Source organism: Ciconia boyciana, chromosome 11 (genome assembly GCF_034638445.1).
Source record: "Ciconia boyciana chromosome 11, ASM3463844v1, whole genome shotgun sequence".
NCBI lineage: Eukaryota > Metazoa > Chordata > Aves > Ciconiiformes > Ciconiidae > Ciconia > Ciconia boyciana.
The window spans coordinates 8,279,220-8,300,191 of record NC_132944.1 but is presented as its reverse complement, the minus strand read 5'-3'; the positions used below and the strand labels follow the sequence as shown (position 1 = coordinate 8,300,191).

Here is a 20,972-nt window from a genome sequence, read left to right as displayed (position 1 = left end):
GTCTCTCTCATGCACACCTGCGAGCCTCGGGACGCTCCAGCAGGCCCCGTGACGAGGGCCTATTCCAGAGTGGCTGAAAACAGGGGAGCGACCACCGCAGCTCCCTTAGGGGAGACGGAGGCCCAGGCCCGGGCCTCCCCCTCCCCGCCACCGCCCCGCCGACCTCGCCCTCCATCGATAGCTCTGCGCTTGGCAGCGCACGCCTTAACTGGGCCTCGCGTCTCCCTCCGGTCCCGGATGAGCCCTCCTTGTCCCCACCCTTCCCGCCCATCGATATCTCGGTGCTCGCCCCGCCCTCCGCCGGGCTCTACCGCTCCCGGGCAGCCGGGACGCCGAGCGGGTGGGAGCGCGGCGGGCCGCGCTTTCTCTCCTGTTGGAGACACGCACCTCCTGCCTAGGCGCTGAGGTGAGGCCCGGCCGCCCGCCTCAGGGCCGGCGGCTCCCCTCGGGCGGGGCGGGGGCCCCCAACGGCCGCTCCTCCGGCCGTCGGCGCGAGCGCTAAGCCCCACCCCTTTCTCTGCGTGCCCCCCGCCCCGGCCGCGCGGGGGGCAACGGGCCCGGCGTGTGCTGCCTCCCTGCGCCTGCGCAGGAGCCCCCCCGCCGCCAGGGGCGAGCCGCGCCGAGCCGAGCCGGGTGGGGCGGCGCGGCGGGCAGCGCTGGGCCCGGGCCTCCGTGCTGGCCCTGTCCGCCGTTCGGTGTTTGTCGTTCGCCGCCCGGCTTCTGTCAAAGCAGAGGCGCGAATAGGCCTGTCTCCTCCCCCCCCCGTGCGGGGCCTTCGGGCACCGGGCGGGACGCGCACGGGCGCTGCCGGCCGAGCGGGTGCCGCATGCGGCGCGGCGGGACGCGGCCCCCGCCCCGCCCGGGGCCTCGGTGTGGACGCCCGCTGGGCCGCGGAGGGGCCAGGGAGGGCGTGGGGTGAAGCCGTGCCGCCAGCCCGACGCCGCTGCCCGGGTTTCTTTCAGAAAGCCGCGAAGGACGATGCCGCTCCCGCGCTGCCCGCGCCCCGTCCCTGCGAGGCGGCCGTGCCCCGCGCTGCCGCGCTGCTGCTGAAGTCGGGGAGCGAGCGCTGTCCGCCAGCGGCCGCGCCGCCATGGCATCCGGCTGTCCGCCGCCCTTCGGTGACCCGGGGGAAATGAGGGAGGGCTTTCTGTGCCCCCTTTGCCTGAAGGACCTCCAGTCTTTCTACCAGCTTCACTCGCACTACGAAGAAGAGCACTCAAGTGAGGACAGAGATGTCAAGGGACAGCTCAAAAGTAAGAGGCGTGACAGCTGCTTCAATGCGTTCATTTTTGCCATGTAAAATTCCATACGACACAAGCCGCTTCTACTGCGAGCGCTCTCAAAATGTCCGAGTACTAAAATAGTAAGTGAAGTGAGTTACAGGTGAGGTATGGGGTTCCATTTTTCTATAAGTCACCTTAGGCCAAGGCATAATTTTTACATTATTCCCAGTACTTTCAATAAGTAAATTCTAAAGCAGGCATTTAAAAGACATTGCTCTTCAAAGGTATGATTTGATGCATGATTTTTATTATTGGCCTTTTGGGGTTTTTTGTTTGTTTGTTGTCATCCGAAAACTCTGATTTATACTGTAAGCCAGATGAATTCCCAAGCATTACTTGAAGACCTTACAGAATATGGGGAATCTCTGGTGCTTACCAAGTACCAATTCATTAATCCCTTATTTTGACAGTAGATAAGACTGTAGTCGCAGTTAAAGTGTACAGTTAAGGAAGGTTGTTGGTGGAAGAAGGTGGGAAAGAATGTGGGTGGTGGAGCTGGCAGTAGATGCTGGGAGTGTCCCAGGGTTGTGCTATGGATTACCAACTTCTACTGGTATTTGAAAAATCCCCTTGATTTCTGTTCAGCTAAAATACTTCTCTTTTTTTACCCCCCTTGCATACCCAGTGTCATTTTACATTGAGAGAAAAATGTGCAAAAACTGGTGATAATTCTGTGTGTTCCCTGCAAAAATCTTTCTGGTTTTGTTTTATTATACAAGAGATAGTGGCCTGGCAGTCCTGAATTTTTACTCTCCCCCTCCGCCCCCTGTGATTGATGATTATTACTTCAAAAGTCTCTTTTCTCAGTGAAAAGTTTGTGTTTTTAACAAGCCTATCTTAAGGGTAGCACAGTTGAATATTTCATGAATCTTTAAGCTTTCTATCAGTCTGGCTACTTCTTGGCTCTTAGCACTGTGCTCTTCTCAGACAGTGAAGGTAGACTGGTCAGTGCTGCAGTCATGTTCTCATCATGGGTACAGGGCTGTAAGAGCTGAATCACAGATGCTTCTGTGGAGCGTTTAAACCGTAACAGCAATATGGTTTTCACTGTGATAAAAGGAAAGAAAACAACAATAACTTGGGCTTGGTAAGACTTCCCCAAGGCTTCTTTTATTTAATACAAAACACCTGAGTTTTGATTTTATTCTCTCTAATGTTCTTTTAATCTAAAATAATGTTCTGTGACTTCTCAGGCATATGTGTTCTTGCATGAAGGATGTTGGTTTTGTCTGTTTACTTTCTGTCCTAGTTATTCATGTCAAGGTCTATCCACTGAAGTCCCTTCTAGAAGAAGGAAGGCCAGCAGAATCACCTATTTAAATTACCTGTTTTAGGGACTAGTGTTCAAACTGTGCATAACAAGAGATTGCATGACTTTGTGCTGAGCTCCAGCAATGCTAATTGTGGAGTTTTAGAAATGCTTACAGATCACCTTATTGCTTCAGTTGAGTCATACTGAGGTGGTTAAGTTTGATTTAATGGCAAACAAGATTATGAAGTTTGCTTGAAAAGCTTTTGTGTCTTTGGCAAAGCCATGAGGCATGCCTGCTTTTTTTTGAGTATGTCAGACTTCCGAAGTCTTGAGTGCAAATATATTTTCTATTTAGTGTAAACTTCACTTAAACTGCGGTGTCTGGCTGGCATTTGCTATGCTGGCTTGAGAGTAGATGAGGGGAAGAGAAATCCTGTTTCTTAGGTGATGTTACAATGCTAGCAAAGCCCTTGCCAACCTGACACAGTTTTGTTGAGAGATGTGTTTTATATCACTGAGTGTCATTTTGGGAGGTAGCATAACTTCAGCAGCTGAAAAACTGCTAGGAAGTGTGATGCCTGCAGGAGGGGCCTGCTGGCACAGCCCTAGTGGCTGAAGCTCCCGGGGGACAGACTCCAGGAAGGTCAAGGTGCAAGCTCCAGTGTTTTGGACACTAAATAAGAAAATTAGAAATATGAAAGGACATGCTAACTCATGGTTCCCAGCAGCTTGTTAGGAAGCTTGATGTATAAAAGATCTAGTTCACGGAGATACTGAAGGTGTTTGGCAAGAAAAGTAGTGCTCTCAACTTCTGCTAGTATCCAGAGAGGAACATAGCTGCAAGAGCAATAAAAGCTCTGAAGTTTCAAGTTCCTGGTCTTTTTTTGGCCCAGGAGACTGCCCTCCTCTCACTAGCGTTCATATGAGGTAATGCACTGGGCTGTTTAGTACTTTTGAAATTATTAGGTGTACAAGCACACTGAAATTCTTAGTTTGTAGTTTGTGCAACAAGACAAAGAAAGTGTTGAACATCCTTGAATCCTAAGAAAATCATTGGGAATTAAGAGAATTAAGATATTATCTCTATGATGTCCCAGAATGCTGCGAAACGGGTTCCATAGCTTAAGACAGCTTGCTGTTTTACAGTGAAGTCCCTGAATGGAGTGTCTAAAACTACTGTTTTGTCATTAGGACCTTAGCGCTACTTTATGACAGATAACAAAGAGCATTTCATGTCATCTGTGATTCTCTGAATCGCATTCTGGTTCTAAACAGAACATGCTGAGGATAAAGTTGTCGTCAAGGAAAAAGACTTGTGCTGAAAGATGAGGAACGTTCCATACTGGTTTCATGTGACAAATATTCAGTGACTGCCCACCACGTTTGATAACTTGGGTTTATCTTTTTCAGATCTAGTCCAGAAGGCCAAAAGAGCAAAGAAGAAATTGCTGAAACGAGAAGGAGATGACAGAGCTGATTCTGGATCTCAGGAACGATATGAGTCATTCAGCTATGGTGGAGTAGATCCATACATGTGGGAGCCCCAGGAAGTAGGTAGGAGAGCTAGAAAGTGATATGCAGTGGGGATAACTTTTCTTTTAACCTTAATTGGAAAAGTGCTACAGTATGGCTGAAGTTGTGTGGAATTGTGTCTGTATTGCGTTTGATTTGCTGTAGCATGGGGTTATGGTTTGCATATTGATTTTGTGCAGCCTGCCTACATTGTGTGGCGTGATGGGGAAAATGCAGATAATGGGGGAGAGGGGAAATGTATAGAATCAGTACCGCAACTAACCTTGAGAACAGGATAGCTGTTTGCCATGTCATTGTGCCTGAGCTGTTGAGGCCTGAGGATGTGTGTTTACCTCTGTGCATCTAGCTTCATTGAGCTGTTCTGCAACCCTCTTCTGGCTTTTTACAAAACAGATAATCTAATTAATAATTAAGATATAGCTATAAAAAATCTCCAGCTTTTGGGCTACACTTAAAGTAGTTGTTAGTTTACATGTCTGACAAAAAGCTTTTGATGTAAACTCTTTGTTGTCCATTGATGTAAACTCTTTCAGCTTTTTCCTTGCATTTGAGGTGTAGACCATCTCTCATTAAAAAGAGATTTACTTAAAGGAAAAAAAAAGCAAAAAACGCCACAAAACAAACAAAAATCCCCAACCCCAAACCCACCCTTCTGAATATAAATCTATATTTGTAGAATTTCAAGGATAAGTTGACTGAGCCTGTAATTACAAATACTGCTACTGGAAATTGCCTCTTACTATTACTGAAATATTATGGTTATTCTGAGGGGGAGGAAGCAGCACTATCTCTGGTGGATCTTGGGAAAGTTTCCCCTGTGCTGCTGACAGACTAGGACTTAGTCCTTTGTGCCTGCAGAGTCTGAGTTCTGTAGATTATTATACTTTTGACTTTGTAACTATTTCAGCAGCAATCATAGTATAAATATTAGATAAGAATAAATTTAGGCAGTGAACTAGCAGAAGGTTTCCAAACATTAGAGAAGTGAGAACTGTTTTCTGATCAGAGTGGAGAAGAGAACCTTACGGATTTTAGGATGGGATTTGGTGGATTTGTGAAAGGAACTGTGTGATGTCTCCAAAGCAGTGAATTAAATTAAGCAGTTCAGCATAACTGAATTCAGTTATCCAGACGGGCCCTTTCATTCCTATGAATTCAGCTTTGGAGGTTTTTTGGTTATTTCATTAGCATGAGGAAGTGAGATTCTTACAATTACATAGGTAGTATCAAAAAGCAACATCTGATTCTGTGTTCTACCAGTCAGAAGAAGATTATTTTTTTTACTTTGTCTGTAACTTTGATTTTTAATACCTGGCTCATCTTACTCAGAAAAGGATCAAAACTTAAACCTGAAACCAGCGTTGTCAAGTATGAGTTGTACAGTTCTTAAATAGATGCTGTGTTGTTCTTTTGTGTACTTGGTGATCAGTTTTCTGTAAATTTGAGCTGTCATCAAGGCTTTGATTCAGACCCCTAAAGGTGGAAGGGTGATCAGAAGTCTGAAAGAGAAATTGCTGTGGCATAGACCTCCAATAATCATTGGACCTGCCTCTTCCCCTTGTTCAACATGTAGCCAGGAAACTAAAGGGAGTTGGTTGGTTTCGAGAATACTACTAGTTGATAACAGCTTGCCAAATATAACTGAGGGATGAAGAGGGGAAAACATTTGTTGCAGATGTTCTCTTTAACATAGTGCCTGTTGTTTTCTGTAGTAGAAATAAAACACTGTTTATTGCTAGCCTGGAGATTAGGCTTTAACCTGCATGTTTCATTTAGAGCAGCACTGTGAAAATGTAGGATTCTAATGTGTCTTTAAAATTTGATTTGAACATGAGAAATAAATGGTGAAAAGAAGAGACAGCTGTCTTTCAAGAGGCATTTAAATGCATTTAAATCCATACAGAACACCTGGGTGACTATGAAAACTTTCTGTTATCTCTCCAGGTGCTATGAGAAGCCATCTTTCTGATTTCAAGAAACACCGAGCAGCCAGGATTGATCATTATGTAGTTGAAGTCAATAAGTTAATAATCAGGTTAGAAAAGGTAAATTTGCTGCTTTTTAATATTCCAGCCTTCTGAATGTTTCCTAGATTAAAAAAATCATATTTTAGTATGAAGCATGCCCATTTATCTAGCAGCGCACCTTATAAAGGATACTAAACTATGACTCTCTTCACACATTACGGTTTTCCTTTTTTATCCTCAAGTACTGTGCTTGGTCTGACCCTGTACTGTAGATATGACTTCTGTTTCTATGCACTATTTTCAAGCTGAAGATGCTACTTCCATGTGCTTCAAGAACCATCTGTTTTCCTGTATATTTTCTCCATCTTTTACTTCACTAAATTTCTCCCTAATGTTTTTGTCATGATTCTTCCAGCTTCTCATTCTTCAAAACCTACCAATGATATACTTACATTTTGGCTCAGATGCAGTAATGTTGGATGCTGTAAGGATTATGTCCAAAATGCTCTGATTTGTACAGGTTTGGCAGTCATTGTTTAGCACTGCTTGTATGAATATGGCATTAGAAATAAATAGGAAAGTTGCGGGAATCTGGTGTAAAACAGGCTGAGACTCCTAGCTCTTAAAAATGCCAGGTTTCTTTTTCTTGGTGGGCTGGGTTGTGTTGTGGTTTTTTCTTGCAAAAGTACAATTTTCTTGAATGTATTGTTTATCTTCTACTAGCTTACATCGTTTGACAGAGCGAACACTGAGTCAGCTAAAATAAGAGGTTGGTATGATCTTACCTCAGACTATTTGCTCCTATAGTTTAACCAGCTGAGGAATTAATTGAATGAATATCTTACGTTGTGTGTATTCCCTCCCGTCTTGCTCCATCACAGCTATAGAGAAGTCTGTTGTGCCTTGGGTCAGCGATCAGGATGTTCCGTTCTGCCCAGACTGTGGCAATAAGTTCAGTATTCGAAACCGACGTCACCACTGCCGCCTTTGTGGGTCTATTATGTGCAAGAAGTGCATGGAACTTGTCAGTCTTCCTTTGGCAAGTAAGTACAGTGTGTGGTGTTAATTCCTCCTTTCCTTAGCCCACTCAGGGTGCTAACTGCATCCTGGCTTTTGCCATTAGAAAAAAAGCTGCTGGTAATATTCTGCCTGTGTGGAAAACTTGGTCCTTAATGTGTAATTCAGTTTTATGCAGACACTTGCCTGTGAAACAGAGTAAGAAGAATGATTTCTCCATTCTTTGTCTCCGTTCCTTCTTTGGATTTGGAAGTGTTACAAAACACTGAAAAAGTTACTAGAAGTAGTAGTATATACTACTAGTGAATATACTAGTAAATATAATTAATATTTAGTGTCTTACTCTACTGAGTACCATAACTATGAAAGTATTAACTTTAGGAATTATAACTGCCAAGGTTCTTGACATTTAAAACTACTGTGGATATTTCCAGTCTTGCCCACAGTTGTCCAAATATTGACATTAAGGAAATTAATCCACAAGCCTATAAGAAACCCTTTGAACTTTAATTTCCTCATCTAGTGCATTGGAGAGGAGACCGTATGTTCTGTGGAAAAAAATGACATGAACTACGCTTTTTGGAGCGTTCTAGCACAAAACATGGACAGCATTAAAATGCATGTTTTTCCACACACTACTCTATAACTATGCAAGCTCCAACATGAGAATAAGCAAAGTAGGTGGTTCTCAGCAGTCTGCTCTCTAGCTGCTTTTAGAGTGGAGCAGGATTTACTGTGAAGACCCAAATTCTGACTTGCTGTCTTGGTTGTCATGGGTTCCTTGCATGTCTTTCAGCAGACTATTTCAACTTGGTTTTCTAATATTACCTGAACGTCAAGTTTCTGTTAAAGTGCAATTCATTTGTGTTGGTAAAGTCTGTTGGCTTCTCCAGTCACTGTGAAATTACCTGTGCATGATTTTTAGGCAAACTCACTAGTGCCAGCAAAGAGGCCTTGGGTTCTCATACTAGTCCGAACTCCTCACCTAATAGTGTCCATGGCTCCCGCCGTGGCAGCATTAGCAGCATAAGCAGCGTGAGCTCAGTTCTGGATGAGAAGGATGATGACCGAATCCGTTGTTGTCGGCACTGTAAAGATACCCTGTTGAAGAGAGAACAACAGATTGATGAGAAAGAATACACTCCAGAGATTGTGAAACTCTATGAGGTAAATCAAACTCTTTGCTGCTTTCATCCTCAGTGTATATATCTGCAGTTGTCACTGCTTGGCTTTTTGGCTTGTTATCTCATGTCCAAGCTCTTACTTTATGACTTAATACTCACTTCTGTTACAATAGACTCTATTGTGTGTTTATGCCACTTAACAAAGATATATCTCTAATGATGGAGCCAGTTGCCATGTAGTATTTATATCCCATGATAACTTCAGACATCATTTTGAGATGTATCTTCATTCTCATCACCTGGAATTAATAGTTCTGAGATGCCTCTCTTCAAATTGTGAACTATGTCAGCTGGGATTCCTCAGAACAGTTCTTGTTTAAACCAATGATATGCCATGCACTTTGTTGATGGACCGCACTGGAACTATAGGACTCAATGTTGTCAGCACTGTTTGTCCTCACGCTGATTGCAAATGCTTTTTTGAACCATCTGTATCAATCCGTAGTGTATGGCTGGAACATTGTGGTCAGATAGGCTTTGAAAGCAGGTACTGACAATCATCAGGTATCTTTTCAGTAGAGTCTGCAAACCCCCCAGATTAGTATTAACGGGAGTTTCTGTTGGTGATCTTTGTGAAGAGATTTAAGACTAGAGGTTGCCCAAGTCATCCATTAAAACAGCTTCTGAATTAAAAATTCACTTTGCAGGGGTACAGGGAGTCTTTCTCTGTTCCTGATGATGCCCTCTGTGTTCTGAAGGTAACTGGAGGGTCTTGTTACCCTGAATAGTTAAATGGCTTTCATCACAGTTAACTTTGAATGTGCACAGACAGCATGAAAGGTTTATGTCAGCATGTTCTTGCATTAGTATTTTAATATAGGTTATTTTTTTATACGTTTTGTTTTAAACAAGAAACTCCGACTCTGCATGGAGAAGGTTGACCAGAAGGCGCCAGAATACATAAGGATGGCAGAATCACTAAAGTAAGCCCCATTTGCTGATTTTGTTTATGCATATATGTATTTTTCCTCCCCAAAAGTGTGGAAAGGAGTAAGCAAGTGGCATGCTAAGGCTGCAAGGTGTGTAAATTATAAGAAAAAGCAGTGTTAGATCTGTTGTCTTTGGGATGCTCTTTAAACAAAGTAGTACTGAATTATTAATGGTAACACTGCATACAGAGAAGAAGTCTGATTTATTTTTTTTAAAGCCACTTCTCAGTGAGGCACCACTGTCATACTTTGACACGTTGTCTTTGCAAAAAGGAAGTACAAGGCTACAATTCTTGTTGTGTAAATGAGCCTCTTCAAAACAGTTAAAGTAGGATATTACTACCTCCAGCTGGATGGTATGGCTTCTAAGTAGTGCTGGCAGCAAAGGATCCTTTGAATGCTTCTCATCTGTTCTTGTGTAAAGCAAACCACCTTCACCTGACAGTTGTTCTAAATCTAGCTGGCCTGCCCTGTGCTGCAATGGATAAGCAGCATTCATGTATCACACTTTTGTGCATAATTTCTTGCAGTAGTATTCTCTCACTGGGGTAACTTAAATACCTCCAGCTATATCTGCAAGAGGTTGTCAGGTTATACTTCTGGCTTGTATAGAAGAGAAATACACGCATTGGTCCTAGACTATGAAGCGTGTCCATTTGGGAAGTTAAAGTTAACAAATATTTCTGTATCTGTCCTTTAGATCTGATGGTTGTAGAAAAATTAGGCTGTCATTCATCATAACAAAACTGTTTTTGTAAAAACACACCTCCCAGAAGGAAGAAAGAAGTATCAAAGGTGAAAAACGTGCTAAGCTGTTACTGCTTTTTGTCATGACTTCATGAGAGCTGGTGTTATGTGGCTTGGCAACTGGAGAAAAGTAAAAATATGAATGTCTTGGATAATGGAAGCACATGTCAGAAAACAACAGACTTCCTACTGATGAAATTAAAGATTTCTGACTAGTAGTGAGTGCCAGAAAGGGGAATCATATCGATAGTGAAGTTGGTTTTGAGAGTGATCCTTATTTTTTATATTTGTGATATAAAAGGAGAGGAAAACTAAAAACTGGTGAAGAGTCTTCCCTGTTAAATCCCAATTTGTTTTATCAATAAATGTGAGATTCTAGTAAAGTGCATATCATTGGTTGTGTCCCCATGTGGACAGTTGGTTACTAGCATTTTAAATATTATACGCATGTGGGGTTGTAGGCTTTTGCTTTCTAATAAACGTTAGTAGAGATAACTATTTTACGTCAATGGTATACTTACCTATTCAGTCAGTGTGTTTTCCACACCCAGTCGCCTGGAAGAAAAACACAAAATAGATGCATTTGCTAAGTATGTGTGTATTTTACATATTATTGGTTGAGTGGCATTCTTGTGTTAAAATATTATTTCTCCTATAATAGTAAATAATAATACAGTCATAAATAAAATGATCTTCTATGAAATGTTCATGTTCACAAGATTGTCACTTTCCACTTCTGTCACAAAGAAAGGGTTTTTAAACACAATGAGCTTGAAATAAAATCATTCAGCCCCTTTAGTGTTAGCTATTCTTACCATTGTTGAATCGTGGTCATCTGGGGATAACTTCTAGTGTTGTATGTATTGGTAGCTGGATGCATGACTTACAATAAAGTTCTATTTATTTCTTAGTGCTGGGGAGACAACCTACAATCTTGAACACGCTAATGACTTGAGGGTGGAGATTCAAAAAGTATATGAATTTATAGATGCCTTAAGGTAAAAGAAGATATCTCTCTCCCCCTGCCCCAGCATGTGTGTATCTCCCTCTGTTATGACTTCTCTGTAGTTTTTCTCAGCTGATGGTGTCTGTGTTTGTGTAGTATATACCTGCTTCTTCATATGGATGATCAATTTGTCTGCTCAGTTGTAAAAAGCATGTGAAAAGGTAGATGCTGTTCCTGTGCACCATCAATTTCTACTTCCTTTTCCAGCCTTAAATAACTAAGCACAAAAAAAAGGGGTGGGAGTGGAAAGTTATAACTTGTAATATCCAAAATGGTTTACCTGAAAGAACATCAGAAAACTTTCATCCGATATTGTCTCTCTCCCCTTCTATTGCATTTTTGCTGGCCCTTGTTTTTGAACTGATGAGGCTGTGTGTTTGCTTTGATTCAGTAAGAAGATTTTGAGTCTAGGCTTGCATGAAGATCCCCAACCTCATCCTAAAACACTACAACTTCAGAGAATGATAAGATATTCAGCTACACTTTTTGTTCAGGTAAATGGAGCATATGTTAAGAACTGAATGTAAATTTCATATAGTGTTCTCTTCTCTGCCAGGCATCCCCATCATTTGAAACTACTTTGACAGGAGGTTTAGTTCTGTACATTTTCTGTAGTTCCCCTAATGACTTATGGTAGCCTTAAATGAGCTAGCTTGAATACTGATAGTTTAGTCAGAGCAGGATTGAGTTTAGGAACCTAAGAGAATGTGTGAATCTTGGCTTTGTCTCTTGCTGAGCTGTGAACCTAGCTAGCAGTATAGTTATGGCAGCAAAGACATGCTCAGACTTGCAGCAGTGACTGCACTGTAGAAGCAGCTTTTATTTGTTTCTGGGGTGTTCCGTTAGTGGTATCTCTCTTTTCAAGTACTTGAAAATTGGCTGAATGCCTGCAAGCAACACTGTAAATATTTCAATTTTTGCCAGGAAAAACTGCTTGGCCTAATGTCCCTGCCAACCAAAGATCAGTATGAAGAACTGAAGAAGAGAAGACTCCATATGGTAAGACAGGTTAAGATCCGTTACATCTTGTATCAGGACCTCCTTCAAGGGCTTAAGCCTAGTAGCTGTGTGTGTATGAATAGTTGCCTTTAACATTGGACTTCAGTTTTTCATTTTTTTAATGCAGATCACTCCATACCCTTTTTCAGGGATTCATGTAACACCGTCATTGTATTCTGTCCAGAACATAAGTAGGTGTGTACTGAACAGCTGAACACTCCTAGAAAGCAGCGGTGACTTGGTTGCACATGCTGTTTCTGCTGCAGTGCATGCAGAGCAAGCCCTAAACTTAGTATTAGTTTACATGGATTTTCAAATTGTGTTCTGGAGTTCATTTGCACAAGTAGAATTTGGAGACTTCTTTCAGTGGCGAAAAATGACATATTAGAATAGGGATGCCTCTTCAGAGAGAGAGGGTTTTTTCAGTTAGGAGGGAGGACATCATTAATTGTAAACTAAACCAGCTTCATCTTGAGGTAGAAGTTGAGAAATAAGAATCGTTGCACTCCAGAAGATAATGATACCAGTGACCTTTCACACTGATGTTCTATTACAATGTCTGCTGTAGTCAGATGTGATACGGTTACTGTCCAAATCAATCTAGACCACTGTTTGCACAGTTGCATTAAGCATTTTTTTCTCTACATAAAGCACTATAAAGCACTGTTGCTGCTCCTCCTTGCCCTCAAGTTTGTAGAGGCAGATGTCATGGGATTTTGATCAATATTGTCACAAACAAACTGAAGGAAAGCATTTAGGTAATACTATGAAAATAAGCGTTTTCTGCAAAGTAACCGAAAATGCAGCTGATACCTTTCAGTGACAGCCAGCAATGTCTAAGATCAGCTAACTTCTTGTACCTATGGATATTTAGAATGGAATTTTTCAAGCTCATGGTGTTCTCTTACTACATGTGTTTTGTTTTAGGTGGCTCTTGAAACACATGGAAAACAAGAGGAAAAGCAGAAAGACTTTATCTCCAGATCTGCAGCTGCAGTTAATGGTGATGCAATTCACCTGAAAAAAGGAACAGTCAGGAAGTCTGAAGGCTGGTTACCTACATCGAGCATATCGAGAGAGAGTGAGATAGCAGACCCACTTCTTCAGCAGATTGACAATATCACGTCCTTTATTAAGCAAGCAAAGGCAGCTAATAGGATAGACGAGGTTCATATGTTGCAAGAGAACCTGAGGCAGCTTCAGGATGAATATGATCAACAACAAACTCTGAAAGCTATCGAGCTTTCTAAAAAACAGGCAGAAGAGGAAGAGATGCAGAGGGAGGAACTTCAGGTCCTTCGTGAAAAAGAGTGGGAAAGAGAACACCACAAATTCATGTCTCGGCATTCAAGGACGTGCTCCTTAGATTTCAGAGAAGTCAAGCAGCATCAGCATGAAGTTGCAAAAGAGAATCGGAACTTGACAGCACAGGCATTGGATTTGGATATTACTCAGATCAAAAGGGACCCAAGTTTTGAAACTCCTGCTGTTGAGCAGCTGCCAGCTAAAGAGCACTTGACCTTCACACTCAAACCCCAGAATGTCCCACAGTGTGACAAAGATCAGACAGCCTGTCTAAACCCCTTTGAAGATGAAGCAGATACCCCTCAGTTAGAGGAAGATCCTGCTAACCCATTTGCCAAAGACACTTCTCCAATGGTTTCCTTCTCTAACACAGCTCTGCAGAGTAATAAAAAAGCATATAATCCATTTGAAAATGAGGAGGAGGATGAACAAACTAATGGAGCACCTGGCAGTACTTCAAACCCTTTTGAAGAAGATGAAAATCCATTTCAAAAGCCTGGGGGCAGCTGGAATTCTGGGAATCCATTTGAAGAGGGATCTTCTACCAATCCCTTTGAAGTGGAGGATGGCAATGACATCTCTGGAGAGGAGGCTATAGAGGAAGAGCTGCTTCTCCAACAGATAGATAATATCAAAGCGTATATATTTGATGCCAAACATAGTGGACGAATGGATGAGGTGGAGGTACTGACAGAGAACTTAAAGGAATTGAAGCGCACATTAGCAAAGCAGAAGGAGAAATCCAGCTGCTGAAGCAGAAATAGGGCTGTGTAATAATTATTTTAAGACTGCTGTTAAATATGGGAAGGTAGAGCAGATACTTATAAACAGGAGTACAGATCACAAGAGGGAATTGGGAGAATCTTGACTTTTATGCACTTTCAATTAGGCATTTCCACTACTACTCAGTCTTGAAGAAAGAGTTATTGAGGTATGCTGCTGGTCTCAAATGCTTATACTAAGAAATTATAAAATGTTACAACACTCTCAATGCTAACTGCTCATATTGTGTGCTTATTTTGGTCAAAGTGCTTAAGTGCTAATAGGGAACTATGATTTGGAAATGGCTGCAATGTTGGTTTGTCACCTTTTCCCCCTTTCTGTTGTAGTGTTGTAGTATTGGCCTTTCAAGTGGGGCTTTGACTAAAGAGAGATGAAAACTTTTCTAAAACTTCTGCATCCTCTGATAATGATGCAGTGCAGTGTTACAGGCTAGCTTAATTGCCTAATGGTGTTAGGAGAAAGTGCTGTTAAAAGGCTACTGTGATTCTTTGAGGTGCAGAATATACAGGCTTGCAGATCAATTTTGTGCAATGCTAATACATAAAAGGGATTTTAAGACTGAGAAGAACTTTATAACTGATCTTAATATGAGTAACTTTTTGATGTGTTTATAAAAATTCCCAAGTTAAATTTGGATGCTGTCTTTTCATCACTTTTAGTTTCCCATTTGCTCTGAGCACAAACTACATTGTAATAGAGCACGCCATGCTGGCTTCAGAGACCTGCTTGTGAGGGAACAACTATCTACTCATTTCCAGGGAAAAGAGCATCAGGCTAGCACCATTTCAAACTATAATATAAAGGGTGACCCTCCAATTCCTAATTATCTTACAGAATCTACACATTCCTTTAAATTCTCTGGGTGACAGAATGATCATGTTTGTCACTTGTGAGACTGGAACCCTCTTTTTGTAGCAATCAAGGAACAAAAATCTTGTTTACAATGGAGAGCTTAAGTGCCACTGAACTGGAATTCTGTGAAAGCTGGGAGATGAAGTCTGTGGCTGCCGATGGTGCCAGATAGCAATTCTCTTTCATATTTGATTCCCCTTGGAAGTTGTTATGAGAAATCAGGCATGTCTGTCTTAAATAAGAAGCTCCAAATTGGAGTCATCTGGTGATCCTGTGGTCTGGGGAATGACTAGGTGATGGCCAGTACCTGTGATGCAGGAGGGCTTAGAGCTGGGCTGCGGAAGATTGGTATCAGAAATGTAGGATCACTTCAGGGTGAGGTCAGCCTGTATGTTTGTGAAAGATGGAGCCTGAGCTGCTTTGCTTTTTATCTTTGAAAGGCATCATCAGGCATCAGTGTTTGAAAGGGTGGTGGGGAGGAGTTAGCCTAAAGGGTGTATTTATGTAAAGCTGAAATAGAGGAAAATCAGGCAGATCAAACTGTATAGCACTAATAATAGTGGGCTTAGAGGTGTCAACTTTTATGGAATGGGACAGGTCTTTTAACTATGTCGCTAATATATATTAGCATAGCTGTAACCCAAGCATTGCATAGTATCTTAGAGACACAAATAATTACGCTACCTGAAAAGCAGGAACTCTAGTTTTTTGCTGTAAATAAGTGGAGGTAGGGACTTGTGGAACTGTTGTTTAAAAAAACCAAACCACCTATATCCTCATGTAATAGCACTAGCAACTGATCAAAATAACTTAGAGCAGCCAGTTAAGGACAGCTGATGATGTTCTTACTGTAGCCTAAATCTGAAGTTGAAAGGTGTGCAGAACAGGTTGTCTTAAGACCATGAAGTTTTTATACTGAGATGTTTTATTAGAGTTGATTGAGTCCCTGTGTGTTATTTTGCACCAAGTGAAATGAATAACAGAATTCTGAAAGGTCGTAAACTATCAAAGCATGCGCACTGTGGCACCAGATATACGAGGGCAGCAAAAAATAAATGTTAAGATAGCTAAACATAATCCCTGGAATTGTTTGTTTTAACATAAATAGTATAAGGTAGTTACTTAAGACAGACTTGTTTGCTAGTCAAGAGGATTGCTCCCTGCACTGTAACCCAAAGCTTTTTTTGGTATCAACATGAAAAAAAAATTTCAGTGGCTTCAGCTTTCACATTTAAAAAGTGTTGGTTTTTTTTCTTGTTGCAACTATCCTGCCTTGTTTGTATTTTCAGTCTAATACACTAATAATTAAAGTATCCTTATTGTACATGTATTTTTACAAGCAGGTAACAGACTAGCATACCTCATGATCTTTGTCAGTGTTAAATGTGATAGACTAGACATCTGATACTAAAGTCATCTCCAAAGTGAAGACCTTATGCTGGTATTTAGACTGCTGTGGGGCTCACAAGGCACAACGGAATGAAGACATCTTAACCGTAAAGCTCAATAAGTAACTAGCATTGACTTTTGTTAAAATTGCATGCACTACTCTGTATGGAAACTTTGTAAACAGAGATGAAATAAAACAACATGTTTATTTTGTGCTGTGTTCGTCCTTAACAATTTTTACAGGACGCTTGAATCAGTGCGAAATTTTGTACTCAACCATTGGCTCAGAAATGCTGAAATACAGTCCTAGAGTAATTTGCATATTTAAGCCTGACTTAAAGGTATGTGCAATTACCAAATTCCAAGCAATATAGTACAATGTATCATATGTTTATGTACTATTATAGGTATAGTGTAATTGTCTGGTCAGGCAGAAGCTATGATGATTTAGAAGGTTTTTTGACCGTGTGCAGGGAGCAGGAGTGTTTGAGGTAAGAGTTGTATAGCAGCACTGGACTTGGAAGCATAACGGATTTGCTGGAAGTTGATAAATCTAGACACAGTTCTCCTATGTATGGCTTTTTTTTTTTTTAGAGACTGTTTAGGAAATTGTCTTAATTTAAGAGTAGCTTAAACTTTTTTTGAAGGACAATAAAGATAATTGTAAGGCATTATCTTTCATATACCAGCTTACATGTTCTCCTTTACTGCTTATATTCTTGACTTGATCAGTGCTTCCCAGAGCTGCAGTATCAACTGCAAAAGTTGTATCTTGTTCTAAATGAGACTTTTAACTGTTTCTGAGTGGTAACTAAATAAATGAAGAAAATTCAGCATGTAGTTTGAGCCTGGAGTTACACTATCATTTGGCTGTCTTCAGTTAGTACAAGATGGAAATTAGAAGGAACACTTTTACACCACTGTCCATAAATTGTGGAATTCTGTGCTGCTTCTAAGAGAAATTAACTTTTTAGTCTAGTCTCTCTGTCCCAAAGCAACCATGATCTTGTTTTTGCCATAACCTTATACATGCAGGCAGGAGTAGGAAATTGGGCTCTAGTCATTCTGTTTTCCTTGTTTGGTTTTCCTTTTATGCAGTGTTGACTGTAATGCTTTGTAAAACTGGTGCCAAAAAAGATGAGTTTTTAACTTTTATTTATTTTTCACTTTAATTATTCTAGTTGTAGCTGTAAAAAGATTTGTGAGACAAGGTTGTCTGTACTACAAGAACTCGCTTGTTCCTGTTTCCAGGAGCTGTTAGCTCTTGTCTCTCACTGAAGTACCTTGATCATCCAGCCCTGAGGAAAAACAACTGCATGACCTGATGTCAGGCTGATGCTTCGTTCTTCATAGCAGCTTTATATTTTCCCCTCATCTCTTTGGGCAGTGGCACAAAAGCAGGGCAGGGAACTTGGCCTTCAATTTCACACATGCATTCTCGCAGATGATACTTCTTGGGCCCAAAAGTTGCTGGATGTGATAGTTTTTTCCTTTCTCTTTCCTCTTTTTCAAGCGTTTCTCTAGAAAAAGAGACCTGTTTGTTACTATGGCAACATTTCCTCTCCCTTCCCTGCACCCAATTTACCAGAAAGATGGATTTACAGTTACTAGCTTGTGGACTGTACCTAGCTTATGTCAATTTTGCCTGGGAAAAGTGGTATTTCCTTCTGTATACCTGACAAAAGTTTGCAGGGATTGTATTATGATGTATGCCAGACTGTACATTAGCTTATTAAGTGTTACTTACTTGCTTTTCCCCAAGATTTTTTTAATGTGCTCAGTTATCTCTTTGTTGGTTTTATCTTCCACGTCAACCAAAACTTGTTCTCCGTTGTCTGCCAAGAAAGATTGGTAATAGTATATCAAAACAGTACCCCTTCCCTACCACATGCTGTTTCACAGTAGCTGCAAACAGTGTTTTAAACACACAAAACTGACATCTGCTTCTCTATGGCAGTTAATGGACAATGTAATGTTTCCCCAGGAAAGAGTCATCCTTCATCTAGGATGACTCTAGGACAGTTGGCAGAAGTCTGAGGCAGTGGACATACAACATATAAAGCCACTTTCCTGAAGAAGCACCCTTCTTCCCTTAGCAGGCTGAGAGGCGGGGGCCAGGTCAGAAGGACGGAGCACGCTTCTCGCGTGAAAGCCGTCGCTGCTCTGATGCCTCCTGCAGCCCGGTCTGCGCGGGGGAAGCCCCGCTCGGGGCTCACGGCGGGACAGGGGGCCCTCGGGGCAGGCCCGGCTGTCGGGGCCCGGCGGCACCTACCCAGGTAGAACCGGAGGAAGGGCGAGGGGGTCATGTTCCTGAACAGCATGATCTGCACCCAGGGGTTCTTGTACTGGATCTGGGGGATGTTGAAAAACACAAACTTCCTGGAAAGAAGGAGAAGAAAAACACACAAACGCAAGCCGAGATGTCTCTGAGGAAGGCGCAGCCCCTCGCAAGCCGAGATGTCTCCGAGGACGGCGCAGACCGCCCCGCGCTCCCGCCGCGCTCACCTCGCCCCCTCGCTCAGTTCTCCCGCCGTGTTGTAGTTCACGGTCATCACCTTCACCGAGCTCTTGAAAATGACGTCGCCCTGGCGGAGATACTGCAGCGTCCGCCTGATGGGGAACCGGCCTTTCATCGGCATGGCGGCGGCCCGGGCCCCGCTCGCCTCCGCCGCCGGGCGGAAATGGCGGGAAGCGCCGCCCCGCGCCGAGAGCGGCGGGAGCCGTAGTTCCCTCAGCGGCGGCGCCGGCTGCGGCGGCCGCGCGGCCCCTCGGGCGAGGCAGGCGGCGGGAAGCAGCGCCTCCCTCCGCCGGCCGCCGGCTCCCGCAGCGCAGCGCAGCTCAGTCCAGCCCAGCGCAGCGCAGCGCAGCTCAGCTCAGCCGCTGCGGCAGCGCCCCGTGCCCGGGGCTGGGGGGGCCGCTCTGCCGGGGCTGGCAGCGAGGGCAGCAGCTTGCGGAGGCGAAGGTGCTGCTTAAGCTGCGGGCGGTGATGTCTGCACGGGTCTCGCAGCTGTTTCTCCTCCTCTCTTAAAGAGATCTGTAAGGTGCAAAGAAGTTGCACAAAGCCAGCTGTCTTTTTCACCAGTATTTTGCAGTTTATCTATCTGAGAACCTGCCATTCTGAGTTGCATTTTGCAGATTAGCCACAGCTTTGTGGCTATTAAAAGCTGGCATCTTCGAGAGAAGGCTGCCCGGGTTCGCGGCAGCGATCCTGCGTCCTGCACCAGAGTCGTGTCTGGGCCGGGAGGTCCCTGGGCTGTGACCGGCGGGGCCCGTTGGCTCCTCCATGTGCTCAGCCCCCGGCAGCCGCTCTTGGCTGGGGCCTCGGAAAGTAAATTGGGCTGCTGCTCTTAAAAGGAAGTCAAAACCACCCCAAACCAAATATTCTGGAGGCAAACATGAAAGGGTGAAATTAAAAAAGGTACACACAGGTATCGTGTTGTGACAGCTAAAGTGGGAGAAATAACTCGGTAGTAACAACTTAAGGGAAGTAGAAGAGCTGGAAGATGAACTGAAACATAAAGAAAAGGCTGCAACTTCTCTCCCTGGGGAAAAAAAACACAAAAGATGATCACATGCATTTTTTTTTACTTCATTTTTGTTGCTTCCCTTTGTAAGTAACATCATCATCTTGATACAAATTAAATTTCTGAAACATGCTATTGGCAAAGGGTTTTGTGGGTTTGTTTTTTTTTTTTTTTACTTTTTCACTATTACTTTCATTTAAGCGGCTAAAGAAATAGAAAAAGCAACTCAGTTTAATACATTATTTGGCATGGCATGAATGAATGTACTTCTTTTTGTCTGTAACAAGCCAGACAGCTCTGTCAAATGCAAAAAATGCATTTTGTCCTCAGGAAGAATTTGCCTGACTTGATTGACTCGATGCATGAGTTCATGCCACAGGATATACAAACACTCTGAAACATTTCCTACATGAAATTCTGTCAATGCACACTGAGCTTGACTAGGAATACCCTTCTGAGCTCCTGGTATTTCTTTTCTAGATGCCATACAGCTAGAATAACGAATTGAATGCCTTGTTGTGTGGACACAATTTCAATTGGCAGAGGATCAACCTTTTCAAACTTAGGCAACAAAACCTCCTGCTTCACAGTAGGCCTCTAAATGAAAAGGACCTTTTTTTTTCCATGCATGTTTTTCTTGTAGACACCTGGATTTGACAACTGAAACCTGAAGTCTGATTACCCTCATTTCTGCTAAGTTAAACTTCTGTAAATTGTACAGTTTCGAATAGGAGCAGCAAGAAATGAAGTTAACTATCATCTATCTTCTCTATATAAATATGTGTGATGCATCTCAACCATGTTATATATAAAATGGAAGATGCCTTTTAGACTTTTAGAATAGAGTCCAAGTTCATTATCTCTGTTATGAAGTGTGTGTGACAGAACTAAAACAAGATCCAATGCATCACCTTAATTTAAAAACTGGGGAACAGGAAGGCGCTACCAGATAAAAGTAAACATAAAGCATTGTCTATTGATAGCTAACTATCTCAAAAAAACTGAGAAAAACAGAAGGCTAAAGAAGATGAATTAAAACCTTTAGGAAGGTCCTTCTCCTTCTCCTAGAAGTAGCTCCCTGGTGTCAGTAAGGTTCATGGGATTTATCTTCTGTATTAGACCCAGTTAAATCACTCATAAGATAATCACTGTAGTGAAGGGAAAATACTGTTTCTCCCTAAAAGATAGTAAATTATGTATTT

General features: G+C 42.5%; 3 protein-coding genes across 8 annotated transcripts in view; 1 reads left to right on the top strand and 2 right to left on the bottom strand.

Moving 5' to 3' along the window:
- Positions 1-277: 277 nt before the first annotated feature.
- RBSN (rabenosyn, RAB effector) lies at positions 278-16,459 on the top strand. Of its 2 annotated transcripts, XM_072876049.1 has the most exons (12): positions 278-406; positions 963-1,253; positions 3,946-4,089; positions 6,013-6,113; positions 6,759-6,804; positions 6,917-7,078; positions 7,978-8,219; positions 9,089-9,159; positions 10,824-10,910; positions 11,310-11,412; positions 11,843-11,917; positions 12,845-16,459. In XM_072876049.1, exons 2-12 carry the CDS (start codon positions 1,091-1,093, stop codon positions 13,973-13,975), a joined length of 2,325 nt encoding a protein of 774 aa, XP_072732150.1. In that variant the 5' UTR covers positions 278-406; positions 963-1,090; the 3' UTR covers positions 13,976-16,459. The 2 variants fall into 2 exon arrangements, with proteins under 2 accessions (XP_072732150.1, XP_072732151.1); XM_072876050.1 differs by lacking the exon at positions 278-406 and having other exon boundaries at positions 1,224-1,363.
- A 925-nt stretch (positions 16,460-17,384) lies between these two features.
- Positions 17,385-18,885, bottom strand: MRPS25 (mitochondrial ribosomal protein S25). The gene is made up of 4 exons (XM_072876054.1): positions 18,752-18,885; positions 18,519-18,625; positions 17,994-18,081; positions 17,385-17,766 (listed from the first exon to the last, which is right to left on the bottom strand). Exons 1-4 carry the CDS (start codon positions 18,883-18,885, stop codon positions 17,574-17,576), a joined length of 522 nt encoding a protein of 173 aa, XP_072732155.1. The 3' UTR covers positions 17,385-17,573.
- Positions 18,886-19,109: 224 nt separating this feature from the next.
- Positions 19,110-20,972, bottom strand: part of NR2C2 (nuclear receptor subfamily 2 group C member 2) — a 50,547-nt gene continuing 48,684 nt past the window's right edge. For all 5 annotated transcript variants that reach the window (XR_012044593.1, XR_012044596.1, XR_012044595.1 and 2 more), the window contains 2 exons: positions 20,810-20,947; positions 19,110-19,280 (listed from right to left, as the gene is read on the bottom strand). The gene's annotated coding sequence lies outside the window, so the exon portion shown is untranslated. The remainder of the gene's footprint in view (positions 19,281-20,809; positions 20,948-20,972) is intronic.

Bases quoted from the DNA above. Each gene is read 5' to 3' on its own strand.
- RBSN (XM_072876049.1), top strand. From the start codon at position 1,091: ATGGCATCCGGCTGTCCGCCGCCCTTCGGTGACCCGGGGGAAATGAGG. The intron at 1,254-3,945 runs GTAAGAGGCGTG...TATCTTTTTCAG, and splicing joins TGTCAAGGGACAGCTCAAAA to ATCTAGTCCAGAAGGCCAAA. The intron at 9,160-10,823 runs GTAAGCCCCATT...TTTATTTCTTAG, and splicing joins AGGATGGCAGAATCACTAAA to TGCTGGGGAGACAACCTACA.
- MRPS25 (XM_072876054.1), bottom strand. From the start codon at position 18,885: ATGCCGATGAAAGGCCGGTTCCCCATCAGGCGGACGCTGCAGTATCTC. The intron at 18,082-18,518 runs GTAGGTGCCGCC...CTTTCTTGGCAG, and splicing joins CTTCCTCCGGTTCTACCTGG to ACAACGGAGAACAAGTTTTG. The intron at 17,767-17,993 runs GTAAGTAACACT...CTCTTTTTCTAG, and splicing joins AAAATCTTGGGGAAAAGCAA to AGAAACGCTTGAAAAAGAGG.